This window comes from Dryas octopetala, chromosome 2 (assembly GCF_963921425.1).
Source record: "Dryas octopetala chromosome 2, drDryOcto1.1, whole genome shotgun sequence".
In the NCBI taxonomy this organism is placed as follows: Eukaryota; Viridiplantae; Streptophyta; class Magnoliopsida; order Rosales; family Rosaceae; genus Dryas; species Dryas octopetala.
The window spans coordinates 16,333,920-16,352,683 of record NC_141367.1 but is presented as its reverse complement, the minus strand read 5'-3'; the positions used below and the strand labels follow the sequence as shown (position 1 = coordinate 16,352,683).

Here is an 18,764-nt window from a genome sequence, read left to right as displayed (position 1 = left end):
CTTTCTTAGACTAAAACCGGTAGTGATTTAGGGTTTTTAATTAAGTCATTTTATTTTTCTTATTTGACCGGTGATTTAGGGTTTTTAATTAAGTCATTTTATTTTTCTTATTTGACGGCTTTATGTTAGGTTTTAACTCCAAATTTTGGGCTCCGCCCAAAATCTCAAAGTTAAAACCTAACATGCAGCCTCTACAAAGCACACTCTACACTCTAACCCAAAACTTGGAGTTAAAACCTAACATGCAGCCTCTACAAAACACACTCTACACCCTAGGAGGGGAAATACCCTCCAAAGAAGAAAAATAAAATGACTTAATTAAAAACTCTAAATCTACCAGTTTTAGTCTAAGAAATACTCATAAAATGGACTAGACTCTAAGGGCCCGTTTGGCACTGCTTTTTAGAAGCGCTTATTATCAGTAACGTTTTTGCTAGAAGCGCTTATGCTCATAAGCACATACAAATTTTTATAAAAATTCCAAATGCTTAATGCAAAAGCACTTGACAGGTGCTTCTCTTCTGCTCATAAGCACATACAAATTTTTATAAAAATTCCAAATGCTTCATGCAAAAGCACTTGGAAGTGCTTCTTAAGGAAGCACCTGTCAAGTGCTTCTCAAAAAACCACTTAAAAGTGCTTTTATAACCCAGAAGCACTTTTATTTATTTCTGCCAAACGTAACCAAAAGCGCTTTTATTAATCTGAAAACGCTTTTGCCAATTCTAAAAGCAGTACCAAATGGCCCCTCCCTATAAAAAATTACTTAAAATGTCCTTTTTGACACCCAAATGCAAGGATTACAATACTGTTGGGTATTCAGCTTCAATGTATCATTGCAATAACTCAATTGCAATAGCGTATTAAATATTAAATGTTTATTAAAATGTATAAATTTAATTATTTTAAAAATTATATCATTATAAATATTTTAATAAAATCTTTAAAATAAGACTAACATTCAATATTTTTTTTCCACATGTTTAAATACTTTGCAATATGTTTAGAGTAATAAAAATTTCAACGGTGTTGAGGGCCTTGAGGCCCGTTCTTTAGATTAATAGAAACTGTAAACCAATACTTTTGTTTATCCCTTCAATGGGTTGACCCCTGCATTGGAGAGGGGCTTCTTGCTCAAAATGGCAATGGGTTGCATTGAAACCCATATTTACAAAATGACATGGAAGCCATAACAAATTCCAAGCCCACCATTCCAAAAAATAAATAAAAAAAGTAATAGAAGATGGGCCACAACCCTCTCCACACTGGGCCACAACCATGAATTGAACTCTTTTATGGCTTTATTCACTTCCACCTTGACACTATAGAACTTCGATTAAAAAAAAAAAAAAACAAAACAAAAAAATACTAAACATGAACTCACAGTGGTTCAAATCGTTTACCTCCTCTCCATTCACTATCTAATTTTTTGACCCGGAGAGTGACATACATATTAATCCATGAGTGTCACGCTAGTCAAAATTTGGTCATATAGGATCATAGGCATAACACTAGGCCGTTGGCCACACATAATATATTTTTTTTGTTACTTGTGAGTCTGTGACACCCGGAGGATCTTCAACAAGATATGCATAAACAAGTGAATCTAGTACATATGCATTTATATGATAAACTCCAAAGAAATGGTACATATTTAATAGTATCCAGCACATTATTCAAGTAATATAGCATATAATAGCAACAGTGATCTGATTTATATGCAACAGTGATATTAAAATAAAGACCTGGGATCTGAATTGGTCAAAAAAAAAAGACCTGGGATCTGATTTATGAGAAATTTTAACAGATTCTCTGGGCATTTGTAATGGAAAACCATATGCTGACATGCATTTGTTTTATTGTTGGCTTTTATAAATATTCTTGTTTCTTGAATTAATAAACAAGAATATGATAATGCTTGTTAGCTTCAGTCTGCTTACTATTACTACTAGTTCTTGGAATAAAACAGAGGAACTGTACATTAGTGTTTTCTTGGAGCAAAACAGAGGAAGCAATGAGGCAATGAGGCAGGTGGGCTTGTATAGGAAAAATTTTAGGCTCAAATCAGTAGTAGTTTTAAGAAATGGAGGGGAAGTTGAAAATAGTGGAGATAAAATGGTTCATCGAAATGGAAATTAAAAGAGATACTAGTGATCCAAAGAGATGAACATTGGTGCAAAACAGATAAATGTGATAGAATTTTTGCCTCATAGTTGTAGTAGTAGTACTACTAACACTATACTTGTTGGGGGAAAGACCACACAACTGTGATATATTGCAGGAAATTAAAAATGGCAGAGAGAATATGAAGTTGAACTGATAATTTTCATTGAATTAAATATGCCATATTATTATTATTATTGGCTTATTTATAGTTACAAATACACCTCTTCATGAGAGAGGACACAACTATTGAATTAAACTTAAAAGATGTATCTAAATCCTAAGAGACACAACTAATACCCTTTAGGAAAAGTCATGACTGCTGTAGAAATGCATTATTAATTTTAACACTCCCCCTTAATGCATTTTCTCTTGCACGCTTCACTTATTGCAGAAAAAATAGAATTTCTCTCTTGGAAGTGCTTTGGTGAATACATTTGCTATCTGCTCGCCACTGCTACAAAACTTCATTTCGATTTCTTTATCCTCAACTAACTTTCTGATAAAATGATGGCGGAGCTCGATGTGTTTTGACCTGCTATGATAAACAGGGTTCCTTGTCATTGCAATTGTGGACATGTTATCACAATAAATATCAATTGGAGAGTTTTGTTCTTGATAAAGATCTGTCAAAATTCTACGTAACCAAATGGCTTCACATGCTGCACTTGTGGCTGAAATATATTCAGCCTCTGCTGTAGATAAGGCCATTGTCATCTGCTTCTTGGATGACCATGATATAATTTTGCTTTCCAAGAAAAATACATGGTCGGATGTGCTTTTTCTATCATCAATCGAACCAGCCCAATCATTGTCCGTGAACCCAACTAAAACACTTTCTTTCTCTTGAGTATACCTGATGCCATATCCTTTGGTTCCTTGCACATACCTTAATATTCTTTTCACAACAGCAAAATGATTATTACTTGGATCACTCATGAATCGAGATACCACACTTACTGCATGAACAATGTCTGGCCTTGTGTTTGTTAAATAAATCAGTGATCCAACAACACTTCTATACATAGATGCATCAGCTTTGGGTGCTCCATCATTACTTGAAAGTTTCAAATTAATTGTCATTGGAGTATCCATTGGTTTGCAATTCAACATATTGAAACGTTTCAAGAGATTTTCTGCATACTTTTCTTGACAAATAAAAATTCCTTCATCTGATTGTTGAACCTGAATTCCTAAAAAAATCTCATAGTGCCCAAATCTGTCATCTCATTTTCCTTCATCATATCCTTCTTAAAAACTTCTACCATCTTCAGTTTAGTACTCGTTTAAATTAAATCATCAACATAGAGACATACAAACAGAAAATCATGTGTACCTTCTTTCTTGACATAAAGTGGTGGCTCATTTGGACTTAACTTTCTCTTCCTTCCCTTTCTCAACATATCCCTTCGGTTGTTCAACATAAACTTCCTCTTCAAGTTCTTCATTCAAAAATGCTGACTTGACTTCTAATTGATACACCGGTGTCTTTATTTGAGTAGCCAATGCCAAAACAGTTCTTATAGTCTCCATGCGAGCTACAGGAGCAAATGTCTCATTAAAATCAATACCAGGTCGTTGAGAGTAACCTTTCGCAACCAAACGAGCCTTATGCTTTTGGATTGAGCCATCTTCATTAAACTTTGTCTTGTATACCCACTTAAGTCCAATGATTTCTTTAGTCTTGGGTCGATCAACAAGCTCCCATGTCTTATTTTTCTTGATAACTTTTATTTCTTCGTCCATTACATCCTGCCATATCTTTTCTTTCATAGCATCTTCAAACTTTTGTGGTTCAATAGCACTTAAAGCAACATCGCACGACTCATAAATGTCTTCTAATGGGCGCATCTTATGGGGTCTTTTTGCACTTGAATCAGGTGAACTCTCATTACTGGAACTAGTTCTTGAACTTGAGATTGGACTTTGAGGCTGTGGAGTGTCATCTAAGTTTGATGAATCTGGTTCTTCAAAAAATCTTGGTACTTCAGTATGGTCATTCTCCCATCTCCAAGCCTTGAGTTCATCAAAAATAACATCTCTAGAAATTACCAGACTATTGGTTCTTGGATCAATCAATCTGTATGCTTTGGATTTATCACTATATCCAACAAAGATATATTTTTCACCCTTTTCATCAAACTTTTCTCTCTTTTGAGAAGGAATAAGTGCATATGCGATGCAGCCAAAATTCTTGAAGAAATCCACCTTGAATTGGCTTACACTGATGCCATGCTTCAAAGAGAGTCATATCTTGGACAGCCTTGGTTGGAGATCTATTGAGAATGAACACTGCTGTATGAATTGCTTCAGCCCAAAATATATTTGGCAGATCTTTTGCTTTCAACATGCTTCTTGCCATTTCCACAATGGTTCGATTTCTTTGTTCCGCAACTCCATTTTGTTGCGGGGTGTACCTTGCTGTCAACTCTTTTTTCATACCATTGTTCTTGCAATATTCTGAAAATTCTTTTGATGTAAACTCTCCACCACGATCCGTTCTCAATACCTTCAGATTGTATCCACTTTGCTTTTCTCCATAGGCCTTGAATTGCTTGAAAAAAGAGAAAGCTTCTGATTTTTGTTCCAGAAAGTAAACCCATATCATTCTACTGTAGTCATCAACAAAGAAAAGAAAGTATCTCTTCCCATTGAAGGATGATGTACGAGTTGGACCGCAAATATCTACATGTACTAATTCAAGAGGGGCTCTTGCTCTCCATGTCGATTGTGAGAATGGTAACCGGTGGAATTTTCCAAAAATACAACCTTCGCATATTTCTTTTTCGGAATGAACGGAAGGAAGACCAACCACCATATTTTTCTGGTGTAATAGGTGCAGACTCCTTTGATTTAGATGCTCGTACCTCATATGCCATAATAATGATTCTTCTACATTCTCTGCTTTCAAAACATAGTTTTTGATCTTTTGATATCATGATCAGCGGGAAAACCTTGTTTGCTGTCATTTTTATCTTAGAGACCATAATGTTATTCTTTTTATCAGAAATAACACAGTAGTCATCTTCAAATTTCACCATAAAGCCTTTTTGCAGGAGTTGTCCAACACTAAGTAAATTTTGAGTCAAATTAGGAACATACAGCACATCATAGATAAGTTTTGGTATACCTCCTTTTGTTTGCACAGAAATAATACCCTTGCCTTCCACGTTGTGAAGTTTTCCATCTCCAAGCTTGACTTGTGAGTTGACGTTCTCTTCAAACTTGACAAAACATTGTCTATTTCCCGTCATATGATTGCTGCATCCGCTATCCACATACCATATATCTTGTGATTCTTGACGAGCACTCAGACATGTATAAAATAGTTGCTCTGGAGAATCATTCTTCTCTGTGAAATTCACTTCATTATTTTTCTGATATCTGCAATCTCTTTGTGAATGGTTGGGTATTCTGCATCGGGTACACTTATATCGACAATCTGCACTTTTGTGCCCATACTTTTTGCAAACAAAGCATTGAAAATCTGATTTTCCAGTTTGATGATTTGAATTGCTGCTTCCTTGTTGATTATTGTGGCTGCTACTTCCTTTATTGAAGTTTCTATGACCATAATTCTTGTTTCTTCCATTTTGATATTTTTGAAATTCTCCTCCTTTTTGTCTGCCTTCTTTCTCCTTCGAATTCAATTTGGATTGAGAAGCTTGCTCCAAGGATTGATATGTAGACCTGTTGATCTTCTTTTCATGTGCTTCCAATGAACCTACAAGTTCATGTAGCGAAAATACAGATAGATTCTTTGACTCTTCTATTACTACAACGACATGATCATATTTTGGCGGTAGGCTTCTTAAGATTTTCTCAACAATTTTCTTGTCTGGAATTATATCACCATAACTTCTGATTTGGTTTATAATTCCAGAAACTGTTGTGAAGAATGCTTGAATGGATTCATTGTCCTTCATAAGTAAGTTATCAAACTCCTGCCACAAAGATTGGAGTTTGATGGTAATCACTTTTTCTGAACCTTGGAACTCAATTTTGAGTATAGCCCAAGCGTCCTTTGATCTTGCAGCAGACAATAATCTCGGAAAAAGATTTTTGCTCACTCCTTGTTGAATTAGGAACAAAGCCTTGGCATCTTTTTTCTTATTTTCCTTGTAAGCTTGCTGCTTTTCTGGTGTCTCTTTTTCTTTTGATGAAGTTTCCGGTTCCACACAGCCATCTAGTACAATATCCCAAAGATCTTGGGAGATGAACAGAGTCTTCATTTGTAGACTCCAATATTGGTAGTTCTCTCCATCAAAGATAGGTATTAAATTATGGATATTGCCAATGCTTGAGAAATTTGAACTTGTTGTCATTGTTAATACAGCGGTAGGATCGATTTGCTCTGATACCAAATTTGTTGGGGGAAAGACCACACAACTATGATATATTGCAGGAAATTAAAAATGGCAGAGAGAATATGAAGTTGAACTGATAATTTTCATTGAATTGAATATGTCATATTATTGGCTTATTTATAGTTACAAATACACCTCTTCATGAGAGGACATAACTATTGAATTAAACTTAAAAGATGTATCTAAATACTAAGAGACACAACTAATACTCTTTAGGAAAAGTCATGACTGCTGTAGAAATGCATTATTAATTTTAACAATACTAACAATCACCAACCCCTCCAGAGTGAATAAGATGCTACCCATTTTGTTTCTTGCAAATGCTAAAGTTACAAATTTTCCCCAAGTAATTACAGAGTATTATAGTACTCCTGTTAAAATTTTGAAAATGCAACAACACTAAATTGGGGATATTATATGAAGATCATATGACAAAACTTGCATAGCAAGACATATACAAATCCAATTCAAAATCATTTCAGACTCAAGCCTGCAGTTTTTGATATGGCTCTGAGCCCTCTTTTTTCTTTTTTTCTTTTTGTGCTTTTTCCAATTTTCCCTTTTTGAATCACTCCTCTTGAGGACCAACCTAGATATGATTATGGCTGTTGCATCAGTTTTATGATAGTGCATCAGCCGCGGTCATTGTGTTGTGCACTCTATCAGAAGCTTTCTTCACCTACAAGAGGAATGAAAATGGACCATGAGATGAATGTAAGAATGTAACAAAGATTAACACATGAAACATAACATGACAAAGTAGTTTACTTCTTTCTCCCAATCTGTGCATGTGATTATGATTGCAAGAGCTAGTGCTTGCACAAACAGTGCCACAATATTTCCCATCCAAAGACCCTGTGAAGCACATGTTAAGTTGAAATTAATATGATTAGTATTATATTTTTATGGAGGACTAAGAGAGGAAATAAAAGAGAAATAAAAATAAAAAGTGAGGGGACTAAAAAAATTGGAAGAACAAGGATATGAAGTCACCTTTCCACCAATGTGCAGGCCAAAAGCTAATAACACAGCAGTAGGAATGCCCATAAGATAATAAGCTCCCAGATTAACATAAGCCCCAATCTTTTGCTGCCCACTTCCTCTTATGACACCTGAAGTTGTAAATTAAAGTCATTTCTTTTTAGAAGAGGAAAATCAATTATTATGAGAGATGAAATATTGTATTATGGCCAGAACCTGAAAGCACAGATTGAGGTCCATCGATAAAGTGGGCTACTGCAACGAAAATCAGCATTTGTGCAACATAATTCACAACTTCTTTTTCATTGCTGTAACAGTATCCCCAAACTTTTCGACCCAATATCAGGACAGCAGCAACCACAATGCCTTCAGTAACAATAATGCACAGTGCAACACAGACTGCTAGACGTGCAAGTCGCGGCTTACCAGCACCCAATTGATTTGAAACTCTTGTGCTAACAGACAATATAGAAGTACAGAAACAGAAAATAATTTTTGAGACAAATATGCACAATAGAGGAATTCAACATTAATTAAATGCAGATTTGTAGATTTAGACTCACCTTGCTGCACCACTGAATGCCAGGGGAATCATGAAGACCATTGAACTTGTGTTAAGGCTGGGAATGTGTCACAATCGGTTAGTAATAACATCAATCTTTGTTTCTGCTGCATGTTAATTAGCTACCAACAAGAATTTGTATTGCTCTTAAGTCCTTAGTTAGTGTCAATTGCAAACCTGATTGACAGGACTGAGGTTTCAAGCTTTGGATTGGGAAGAAAACCAGATAACAGGACCATTAATTCGAATGACCAGATTTCTAAGCTGTTCACAGACATAAAACCAACAAACAACAAATGTAAGTACTAATATTCAAAAATTTCCAATGCATTTGGCCAAAAAAAAAAAAATTCCAATGCATATTGATTTTTATTTTTTAAGATATTAGGAATTGGGAATTGCAACAGTGAGTGAAGTCAACTAAAGATTACCTGATCATTACAGCTGATGGAATAGCCAGTTTTAGAAAACTGGGAATTCCATGGAAGGCCTCCTTTGAGAATCCAGTCCATGTGTGCTTACAAGAGGGCGCAAGTCTGACATAAAAAACCAATAGAAATGCATTGATCCAATATGTGATGCAGTTTGCCACGGCAGCGCCTCTATATCCAAGGCTGGTCTTGTACACCAGAAGCCAACAGATAAGCAAATGTAGTAGTGTTGCAGTTCCTGTGCTAACAATCATGGGAACCACATTGTTTTGAGTTTGCAAGAATCTGGCATGACATTGAAGGATTGCATAAGCGAAAATGCACGGTATCATGAAACGAGCATAATTTCCAGCAGCAGCTGAGATTTCGGGATCTTGACCCAAGAATTCAAGAATGTGGCCTGCATTGGCCCATATGATTGCAAGAGGAATGCTGGTCAGAAGAAGAACAAGCAGTGCCCTCTGCATATGAATACCAAGCATGTGAAACTGTTTTGCTCCATAGGACTGGCCACAGAATGTGTCTAATGCGCTACTCATTCCTACCTATTCAACAAATCAAGAGGGAAATGGAGATTCATATTATCATCATACACAACAAGCATCACAATTCACACATCATGAATATAAGATAACAAGGGAAGCCATTTTACCATCAAGCTCAAACCAGTTACTGAAGCAAATGAAGTGGCCATGGAAGCACCTGAAAGTGCCAGCTCTCCAAGATGACCAACATACATGACTGAAATAAGCTGTGTACAAAATAGCAAGAAATTTGATGACACAAGTGGCCCTGCTAACCACAGCTGCTTCTTCACTTCCTCGACAATCTCATCCTTGGACAGTAGTCCCTTTCTTGATTGTAATGCATGTTCTTGAGGAACTGGAATCAAGGGTGATTCAAGACCAACGGCTTGTTCTTGATCTACATCCATTTGTTATGTTATGTTTCTCCTTTTCAAAGAGTTGAAGGGGCGCATGAACTTTATGAAGAAAGAGTTGTATATATGATCAAATTGATGAATAAGTCATGGGCAGAAAAAAACAAAGAATCTGACGCTGTTGCAACTTGCATACATATTGATATCATAGAATATGGGGAATGAGTTGTATTTTGAATAAATCGAAGTGCAAGGAGGATGCCTTTCGTGATTATAATTAAAAAAGGGGTATTGTGAAGGCCATCTAGGAACATGGTCCAAAGGTGAACTTGTCCGTTATATATATATAAATCCTTCAGGAGCAGGATCCTGCTGCTGGGTTGTCCTCTTTAGGGGAGGAAGTCAATTTTTGGTAGCAGAAAATCAAATGCAAGCAGCCACCACTAATCACATCAAATAGTTTTTGCCCCGTAAGGGAGTACGTCAAGAAAACTAGAGACAATAACCTAAGACAAAATAGGTTTCTTGGGGTCAATTAACCCCTTCACAATGTGTGTGGATCCACCTATGACTTGGTTGCTCTGTTTCATGAATCTAATCACATTGAGTTGCAAGCCTTGGTCAATCTCTATCTCAACACTCCATATGTTCACACGCCTCCTCATGTGTGGTAAGGCTCAAGCCAAGCTAGGTGACAATCACATGAAGCATGTGTGACCACTTGGCCTAATACGTGGGTAGCATGGCTCTCATAAACAATTGGAGTATCAAACTCAAAATTAATTGACAATAAGTAAAAAAGTTCAAGATCTTATAAACACTAGTAAGACTTTATTTTTCCAAAGTTAAAAACACTCTCACAGCATGTAGAGACACATTCACTCAACTTTCTCATCCCATTTGATAAAATAAGAAAAAAAGAAAAAAAAAAAGCTCATCCCATTTAGTACCCAATGTTATGATTTATGAACTAATGATTAAGAGAGATATGCAAAAATCTCCCCGGGTGTGGCGTTAGTCAAAATTTGGTCATATATTAATAATAACACTGGGGGCACATTATTTGTTCCTTATGATATCCAGAGCATCTAAAATAAAATATTTATATGCATAAGCAACAAGCTAGGCATGCAATCCGGTGCATAAGCATTTATATGATATCCTCCAAAGAAACAGTACATATCATGCATCAGTCACCTTCTTCAAGTAATATAGAATATAATAGCAACGTATGCAACAGTGATATTATTGTAAACAAAGACTTGGAATCTGATATATATGAGAAATTTTCAAAGATTTCTTAGAGGCATTGTAATGGAAAAGCATATGGTGACATGCATGTGCTTTATTGTTGGGTTTTAAAAATAATTTATTTTTGTTCATTTTATCACAATACAAAGATTTTTGCATCTTGAATTATTTATGCTAGCTTCAGTTTGCTAACTATCACTACTTGTTCTTATAATTGTCATCACTTCATTGTCACCATAATTAACACCATTTCAACACATTGTATCCTGTTTTATTATTTAGCAGAGCAGAAAGGTTTACCAGCTGTGCTTATTGAGAAAGCAACCAGTGAATTAAGTGCTCATTTATTTCTTGCAAATGCTAAAGTTACAAAATTTCCCCAAGTAATTACAGAGTATTATACAGTTATACTCTGTTTAAAATTTTGAAAATGAAAAAACTCTAATATGGGGAAATTATGTAAAGATTCAAATGATAAAACTGGCATAACAAGCCATATAAAGATCCGATGCAAAATCATTTGAGACTTATGGCCTGCAGTTTCTGATATGACTCGGAATGCCTTCCAAAGGCGAAATAATTAATTAAGGACTAGAACCTTCATTATTAATATATATTTTTTTTTTCAATTTTCCCTTTGAATTATTCTTCTTCAGGACCCAATCTAGATATGATCAAAACTTCTGCATCAGCCGCGGCGGTCATTGTGTTGTACACTCTATAAGAAGCTTTCTTCACCTACAAAAGGCATAAAAATGGACCATGAGAGATGAATGTAACGGAGATTGATACATGAAACATAAAATCACAAAGAAGTTTAGTTCTTTCTCCCAATTTGTGCATATGATTATGATTGAAAGACAGTGCTTGCACAAATAGTGCGACAGTAATTCCCATCAAAATACCCTGCGAAGAACATGTAATATGACCAGTATTGTATTTCCATGGAATATTAAGAAACTAATAAGATAAATTAAATAGAAAAGTGAGAGGACTCAAGAAATTGGAGGAACAAGGATATGAAGTCACCTTCCCTTTAATGTGAAGGCCAAAAGCTAATACTGCAGTAGGAATGCCAATAAAATAATAAGCACCTAGACTAACATAAGCCCCAATCTTTTGCTGCCCACTTCCTCTTATGTTACCTGAAATTGTAATTCAGTTAAATCACAATTTTGATATTTTTTTTGTTTATAATTCTTTCTAGTTATGCCTTGTATTATAAAAAAAAAAAAAGGTTTACAAATCAAAAGACAAAAATCTATTGTTAAGAAACTGAGGAAAATGGCAGAAACCTGCAAGCACAGATTGTGTTCCATCAAAGAAATGGGATACTGCAACCCACAGTAACATTTCTCCAACATATTCTACAACTTCTTTTTCTCTACTGTAACAGTAACCCCAAACTTTTCGACCCAATATCATGATAGCAATTGCCACAATGCCCTCAGTAAGTCAGTAACTACCATGGATGGTGCAACATATACTGCTAGATGGGCTAGTCGTGGTTGTCGAGCACCCAGTTGATTTGAAACCCTTGTGCTAACAGACAATATACAAGAAGTAAAGAACAGAAAAGAACTGTTGAGACAAGAGAGGGATACAAACTTAATGTGTGGCTTTAAACTGACCTTGCTGCACCACTAAGTCCAAGGGGAATCATGTAAACCAAATTGTTTTGAGTTTGCAAGAATCTGGCATGACATTGAAGGATTGCATAAGCGAAAATGCACGGTATCATGAAACGAGCATAATTTCAAGCAGCAGCTGATATTCTGGATCTTGACCCAAGAATTCAAGAATGTGGCCTGCATTGGCCCATATAATTGCAAGAGGAATGCTGACCAGCAGAAGAACAAGCAGTGCCCTCTGCATATGAATACCAAGCATGTGATACTGCTTTGCTCCATAGGACTGGCCACAGAATGTGTCTAATGCGCTACCCATTCCTATCTGTTCAACATATCACGAGGGAGATAAGGAAAGTCATGCACCAAAATAAATACTAAACAACTAAAGTCTTGCATCACAAGAAAAGTAAAAAAAACACCTTCAATAACGTGTGGGATTGATCCAAAAAAGGAAGAGGACTGACCCTGGTTCGAAAATCGCAAAAGAAAAAGTTGGCCTCTCGCCATGTGCTGCATCTCTAATATTATCATCATAAACAAAAATCACAATTCACACATCATGTTTATAATAAACAGGGGAAGCCATTTTACCATTGAGAACTCTAAAATTGCGTACATTTAATACCTTTCTTTCTTAGTTTATTGCTTTGTTTTTTAGTTAAACTTGTGTGTTTTATCCTTCTTGTGTTTAGTTTTCAGCTAATCGAACCCTAGAAGTTAAATGGAAGTAATTGGAGCTATAAAGATTGAAAATCTCGTGAAAACTGCCTTTCAGATAGGTCACATCTTCGGATAAAACTGTACCTACTCAGAATGAAACAGGCGATGAGATTTTATGGTTGGAAATTTCTGGAAGTCAGCTTTCTGGAGAATTTTATGATTTGTGATTTCAAGTTTTCTAGAAGAAGTTATGTTGGTTTTAGTGTCAGTGGCTCAGTTTAGGAAATTTGCGCTATTCTTGACTAACCTTCCATCACAAGTTACCAATTCGGGAAAGAAGGCTCTTGGATGGTTCTAGGCGACCTTTTTTTGTTTTTTTTGGTTAAAATTCTAGGCGACTTAGGGCAGTTAATAAAGGCTTAATATCTGTTTTAACTCAGCCTTTTAGCTGACTCGAACTCCCTATGAGAGCTGGGAGATAGGATTGGTTAAGATTGGACAAGGAATCCTAATGTTACTTGGATTAGGTTTTCTACTATGGGCTGGATTTGACTTAGGACTGTTTTGGGCTGACTTTGGCCCAGCTAAGGACTTCTTACACGCCTATATTAAGGGGAGAACTCAAAAAAAGAGAGGAGACAACCGAACACCAAAAGAAGACCACATCTAGCCGCAGACATCAACAACGCTTGAGTTGGCTGCAGCTTTGGAGCAAGGAAGTCGGGAAGGAGTATCTTCTACACCAGGAAGTTCTTCAACAAGGGTTTCTTCTCCTCAATTTCTCTATGTTATGCATGTATAACTTGCTGGAGTTGGCTAAGTTCTCTTTCTAGGGTTTGATGTAGCCTAGCATGATCATTCTATGTTTTATGTTATCATGTGTTTGTCTAATGCTTGATCACCATTATTTGAAGGCATGTTTGAGACAAGGTTAGGCCACAAAGAATGGTAACCTTGTTATAGCTCTTGTGAATGAATGAGATGATTGTTGAGGCACGAACCATGCTAAGGCACTCTTAGTTCTTAATGTTATTCTTGCACTTAATGAATTCTTGTTTGTAATCTTGATCACGAAGAATGGCTAGAAAGCAAACTAAGAGTACTTGAGAATGACCACAAAGCATGGCTTTACTCACCTAAGATAAGAACGAACCTTGGAAACTAGAATTGAACCTTAATCACTAAGTTAACTGGCATAGAATTGAATTGCTATGGTGAAGTCGAAGTCCTAGTTCCCATCCTTTAATTTCGAAACCCCAGAATATTGTTATGAGAGGAGAAATAGTGCAAAATGGCAAAACTTGAAAGCACAAATTAATGAAAAATTATTAGGTATAATCAATATACCGCCACGTGGTGTAACATATTCAACGTGTAAAGATATTATTGGACGACATGTTTTTATTTGTAAGATATAGTATTAATAACATCTACTCATATTATAACACATAAATTGACACTGCATGATCCTTGAGTAAAAACTTACAAAATACATGCACTAATGACCAGGCTCCATTTTAGATAGTTTTCGGTCTTAATCAAGATCATCGAAATGATTGTTTGCGCAAAGATGAAAGGAATAGTTTAACAATGTTGCAATAAATTATAAAAACTGCACTTGAATTATGATGATAAGCCATTTATTTCATAAATACACGATGACATTGATATTTGACATATACATCTTTTTTGATAGGAGATGAATGAGGTGGGGACTAGACCAATTCAATGAGTTGGCCAACCACCAGCTTTTGATTAATTGGAATTTTAAGAACCCCAAGCCCAGTGGATGGAACTTGCTTGTCCACTCCTCTCCTTTATGATAAGGATGAACAATGGAATGGAATCAAACTCGTAATTCATCTTCTTATGAGTTTTAAACACAACCTTGTAAAAATAAGAACAATGTAACTATAAAATGCAGCAATGCAGGCCCAATAGGGAAACAATAGCACAAAATAAAGAATGACTACGGCTCAAAGGAGTACAGGCTCTTCCAAGGAACTTATCAAGTCTTCAAAATTAAAAACAAGCCAATCGGCCTTTTTTGCAACAGCCTCTCGAAGTTGAACACCAGCATAACAAATGAACAAGTCGGCACCTCCAGGTTGACGGGCCTGGATATAGAGAGAAACGATATTGGATAGAGAGCTTCATGCGTCAGCTTAAAGAAAAGATTATTACATTAATCATGCTTAGATATCAGAGAAATGTACATGACACTTCACTAATTTTGACAACCATCCTAAAGAAGTTGATTTCTATTGACAGAATATGAAAGGATCCTGATTCTTGGCTCTTCCTTTCTTTTTCCCCAGAATATTGGACCAGTCTATTTATCAGGTTGTTTTAGAATTATCATTTAGTTGTAAATGCATGGCTGCATGCTAGTATGTGAGCCACAGCAAACACAAAACAAAACTTTTTGTGAGATAGGCGTTTGAGTAATTTACTTACCTCAAGATCAGTCGCACCATCTCCAATCATGACTACTTTCTTGTAATTATGAGCCTGGAAAACCAGTTTAATATATAAGCTTTGCAAGCAACACACTTGACAAATAGAACAAAAGGCTAAAGACCAACCTTCCTTATTTGTTGAACTGCAGTGGCTTTTCCTCCACTCCTAGAAGTGGGCTCTTGTTTGTCAAAACCCAGAAACTCCCCAGAACTTCCAAACAGCAGTTGATTGGCAAACACATTTTCAGGTGGTATCCCAAGAATTGATGCAACAGGCTTTAGAAGAAGTTAACTTGGTTAATAATTACAATATAAGGAGAGGATTTGAAATTTTAATTTATTCTCCATCATAAGCTAATTCTATATTTATATATGAGTTCACGTGTAGGAAGCTCTATATGAGTCTCATAAGTCATAACAATGAAAACACCCCCCAAAAAAAATGGAGTTTCAGTCAGGTTAAGCACATGGCGTTTTTTAAATTGTCTATGGATGGAGCCTACTTGTCTGGAGAGTTGCCAATATGTAGGCCTATAACACTATTCAATATCATCAAGATGAAATTACAAGTGACTCCGTTTATATTTGACTGAGTAATAATAATCTTCTACTGACAAATGATAAATTAGACAAACAAGTAGCAATAGAACAGAGATGCTCATTTATTATTCAGAAACATACTTTGATCATTTGGCGGAAGCCTCCAGAGACCAGGTAAACGTTGGTGCTATTAGCCTTCAGCTTCTTGACTAACTCATCAATGCCCAGAGAAATCCTACATAAAAATGTACACTAAGACTAGATTCAGAAAAAATTTGGTCATCAAATTCCCAGAACTGCAAATAGTAATCAGACTCCAAATCATTTCATTTCTGCCCTCTCACAACCATCCCTTAAACGTAAGCATATACAAATATTGGAAGATCATTATTTTGGCTTAACAGTGTAGAAGAACTATAATATCAAGAAATCAGACCATTATAAAAATGACCATTACTCAATGGCTTTGCTTAAAACAGGTACTCCAAAATCTTGGCCCTGAGACTTCAGAATTCAGGGACAATTACAGTGTTCTCTTTTGAGAAACCTGAGAATATGGTCCATGCATAACATTTTTTCAAACAGTGTCACAGAAGATTTCAAGTAAAATCTTTTCATGATTTTAGATATAAAGAACATATCAGTTGGCAAGTTCCAAGCTGACTATTTCAAAATAAAAATAAAAAGACCAGGGAAAACAATAGAAGAAATGGTTAAGTAAATGATGTGCTTGTCCATGCTGTAAAGCAGCAGGTGCCAGCAGACATGAAGGAAAATAAGTCCAGGATTGCAATTATAACATTCAGGTTACCCTATTTTCTTATATGCTATCATAAAAATTTCTCATTTCCATCTTTTGGTAATAATGAAAATATTTTCATCTTAAACTAATACCAACTTGTGTCTTCAAATTCTATGCAAAACACAATACATCTTTCAAAATTTATGAAGACCGAAAAACACATCCCCAGTTAAGCAAACAAGAAGGCAACAAATACTCAAGAGAACTAAAAGAAGCACTCCTACCTTGGGGGCCTCTTTTCAAGAAAATCTTGGACTTGAGAAAGGGAAGGATTGAACAAAGATAGTCTGGCAGCCAAAGCATCCTCAAAAAGTACTGAACCATTCATTGCCCTGACAAGAATGGGAATTACAATCAGAGCTGAAAATTCTACAATAAACAAATGAAAGCAATTCCAATAACTGGCTCCAACCTAGCAGTCCATTCTGCAACAACCTTTCCAGCTCCACAAAATTCTGCAAGTTCATCAATACCCTCATCGAGGCAAACCGTGCTATCCACATCGAAGCACACCGCATCAGCACTTCTCCATACATCAAGGACCTCTGTAAACATTAAAATAAAACCATCAACCAAGTCCATATGGTTCTGAAAGTTTCAAGACTTATCTCTTTTTATCTTCTTCCTTCTATTTCTAATTTTTAAATTTCAACAACCCAATCCATAAGCTCATACTCCAGCCTAAGTGGGGCAAAGGTTCTTTAGTCTTTGAACATCAACTCCAAACTTAATTTAAGTGTATCAGTTCAATGCTCCAACAAGCTATAGTGCCACACTTTGTACCAACAAAATAGTAAATATACAAATATTTTTCAAAACTAAGTTTTCAGCTCCAATGAATCAAAATACCATACGAAATTCACAGTGAACTCGTGTTTTTCCTAAAACCAATTTTAAACCACAAATGCAAATACAAAATTCCTAGATTCAGTCAATCAGATTACCTTTGAGTGGTAGCCTGTTTTCAAAGTGGCTCAATGTGGAGGAGGCTTCTAATGGTTGAGTTGAAGAAGCAACTGGGTTGAATAATTTGGAATTTCGTTCCATCCCAACTTGACTTCTATTTCTATACAAACTTTTTGCAAACCGTAGTGAGACTGTAGGAATGGAAGGAAGGTGATTTTGCCTAAAATGAGTACGAATTGGGGTGATTTGTGACGAACCCAGCAACCCTTCCATTAATATCTGTCTCCAACAAATCAAAAGTAACAATCATAAGAAAAAGATATCCTTTCTAAAGAAGTTGAATAATACTAACATTACATTCACTTTTTCTGTTAAATTAACAAAAACTTAGCGACCCCATTCTTCAAACCCACGAATTAAGAGAACGCAGTACTAGAAATGTTTAATTTAACACAATTTGAGAAAAATAAATGCATATAGACGTGCATAACCTTGTATAATACACCTTAATAAACGAAAACTTGAGTAGAAACTAGTAACTAAACATAATTTATACTATAGACCACCCTTATAGTATAAAATTATTTCTTTTCCGTCACATTTTCTAGGGAAACAAACAGAGAGCAAAATGTCATAAGCAGTCTCAAACTTAAATATTCATGAACGAAACTTGAAAAGGGACACCAAACAAAAATGGAGAAGAACAAAAAATGAAAAATTCAAAAGAAGAAAAACGGAAGATTGAAATGCAAGTTACCGTTGTATATAACTGTTTTTGTTTTCCCTTCTCAGATCTAGCTGCTACTTTCTTTCTCTTTGCTTCTCGGTTTTCTGTTGCTCGTTCGCTCCTCTAATAATGTTTGGTAAAATTTAGCACAAAAAAAAAAAGTTTGGTAAAGGATTCTAAAGTGCAAAGCTATCCAAAACTTTTCATAATTATGAAATTAACCCCCAGGTCTGTCAGTGAGCCAGCCCAATTACTGGGTGGTGAGTCAGAGTGAGGGATGATAGGGCCTTCTCTATTACAAGCCCAATAACCCATTTACTTTGTTACCTTCAGCTTAATATGACCTGCACCTTTCAGGACCATTCCTTATGCTAGATATTTTATAGAGGATTGTCTTGTCTGCA

General features: G+C 35.7%; 2 protein-coding genes and 1 pseudogene across 2 annotated transcripts; all 3 read right to left on the bottom strand.

The window, feature by feature from the left end:
• Positions 1 to 2,544: 2,544 nt before the first annotated feature.
• On the bottom strand, positions 2,545 to 3,258 carry LOC147293490 (secreted RxLR effector protein 161 pseudogene; annotated as a pseudogene).
• A 3,891-nt stretch (positions 3,259 to 7,149) lies between these two features.
• On the bottom strand, positions 7,150 to 9,438 carry LOC147293489 (protein DETOXIFICATION 16-like). The gene is made up of 8 exons (XM_086232745.1): positions 9,157 to 9,438; positions 8,505 to 9,049; positions 8,251 to 8,337; positions 8,075 to 8,131; positions 7,728 to 7,966; positions 7,524 to 7,642; positions 7,299 to 7,385; positions 7,150 to 7,209 (listed from the first exon to the last, which is right to left on the bottom strand). Exons 1-8 carry the CDS (start codon positions 9,436 to 9,438, stop codon positions 7,150 to 7,152), a joined length of 1,476 nt encoding a protein of 491 aa, XP_086088871.1.
• Positions 9,439 to 14,767: 5,329 nt separating this feature from the next.
• LOC147293488 (phosphoserine phosphatase, chloroplastic-like) lies at positions 14,768 to 18,521 on the bottom strand. The gene is made up of 8 exons (XM_086231866.1): positions 18,391 to 18,521; positions 17,672 to 17,912; positions 17,140 to 17,272; positions 16,952 to 17,059; positions 16,067 to 16,160; positions 15,512 to 15,661; positions 15,384 to 15,437; positions 14,768 to 15,043 (listed from the first exon to the last, which is right to left on the bottom strand). The coding sequence occupies exons 2-8, from the start codon at positions 17,904 to 17,906 to the stop codon at positions 14,903 to 14,905; spliced, it is 915 nt and encodes a 304-aa protein (XP_086087992.1). The 5' UTR covers positions 17,907 to 17,912; positions 18,391 to 18,521; the 3' UTR covers positions 14,768 to 14,902.
• Between the last annotated feature and the right edge of the window lie 243 nt (positions 18,522 to 18,764).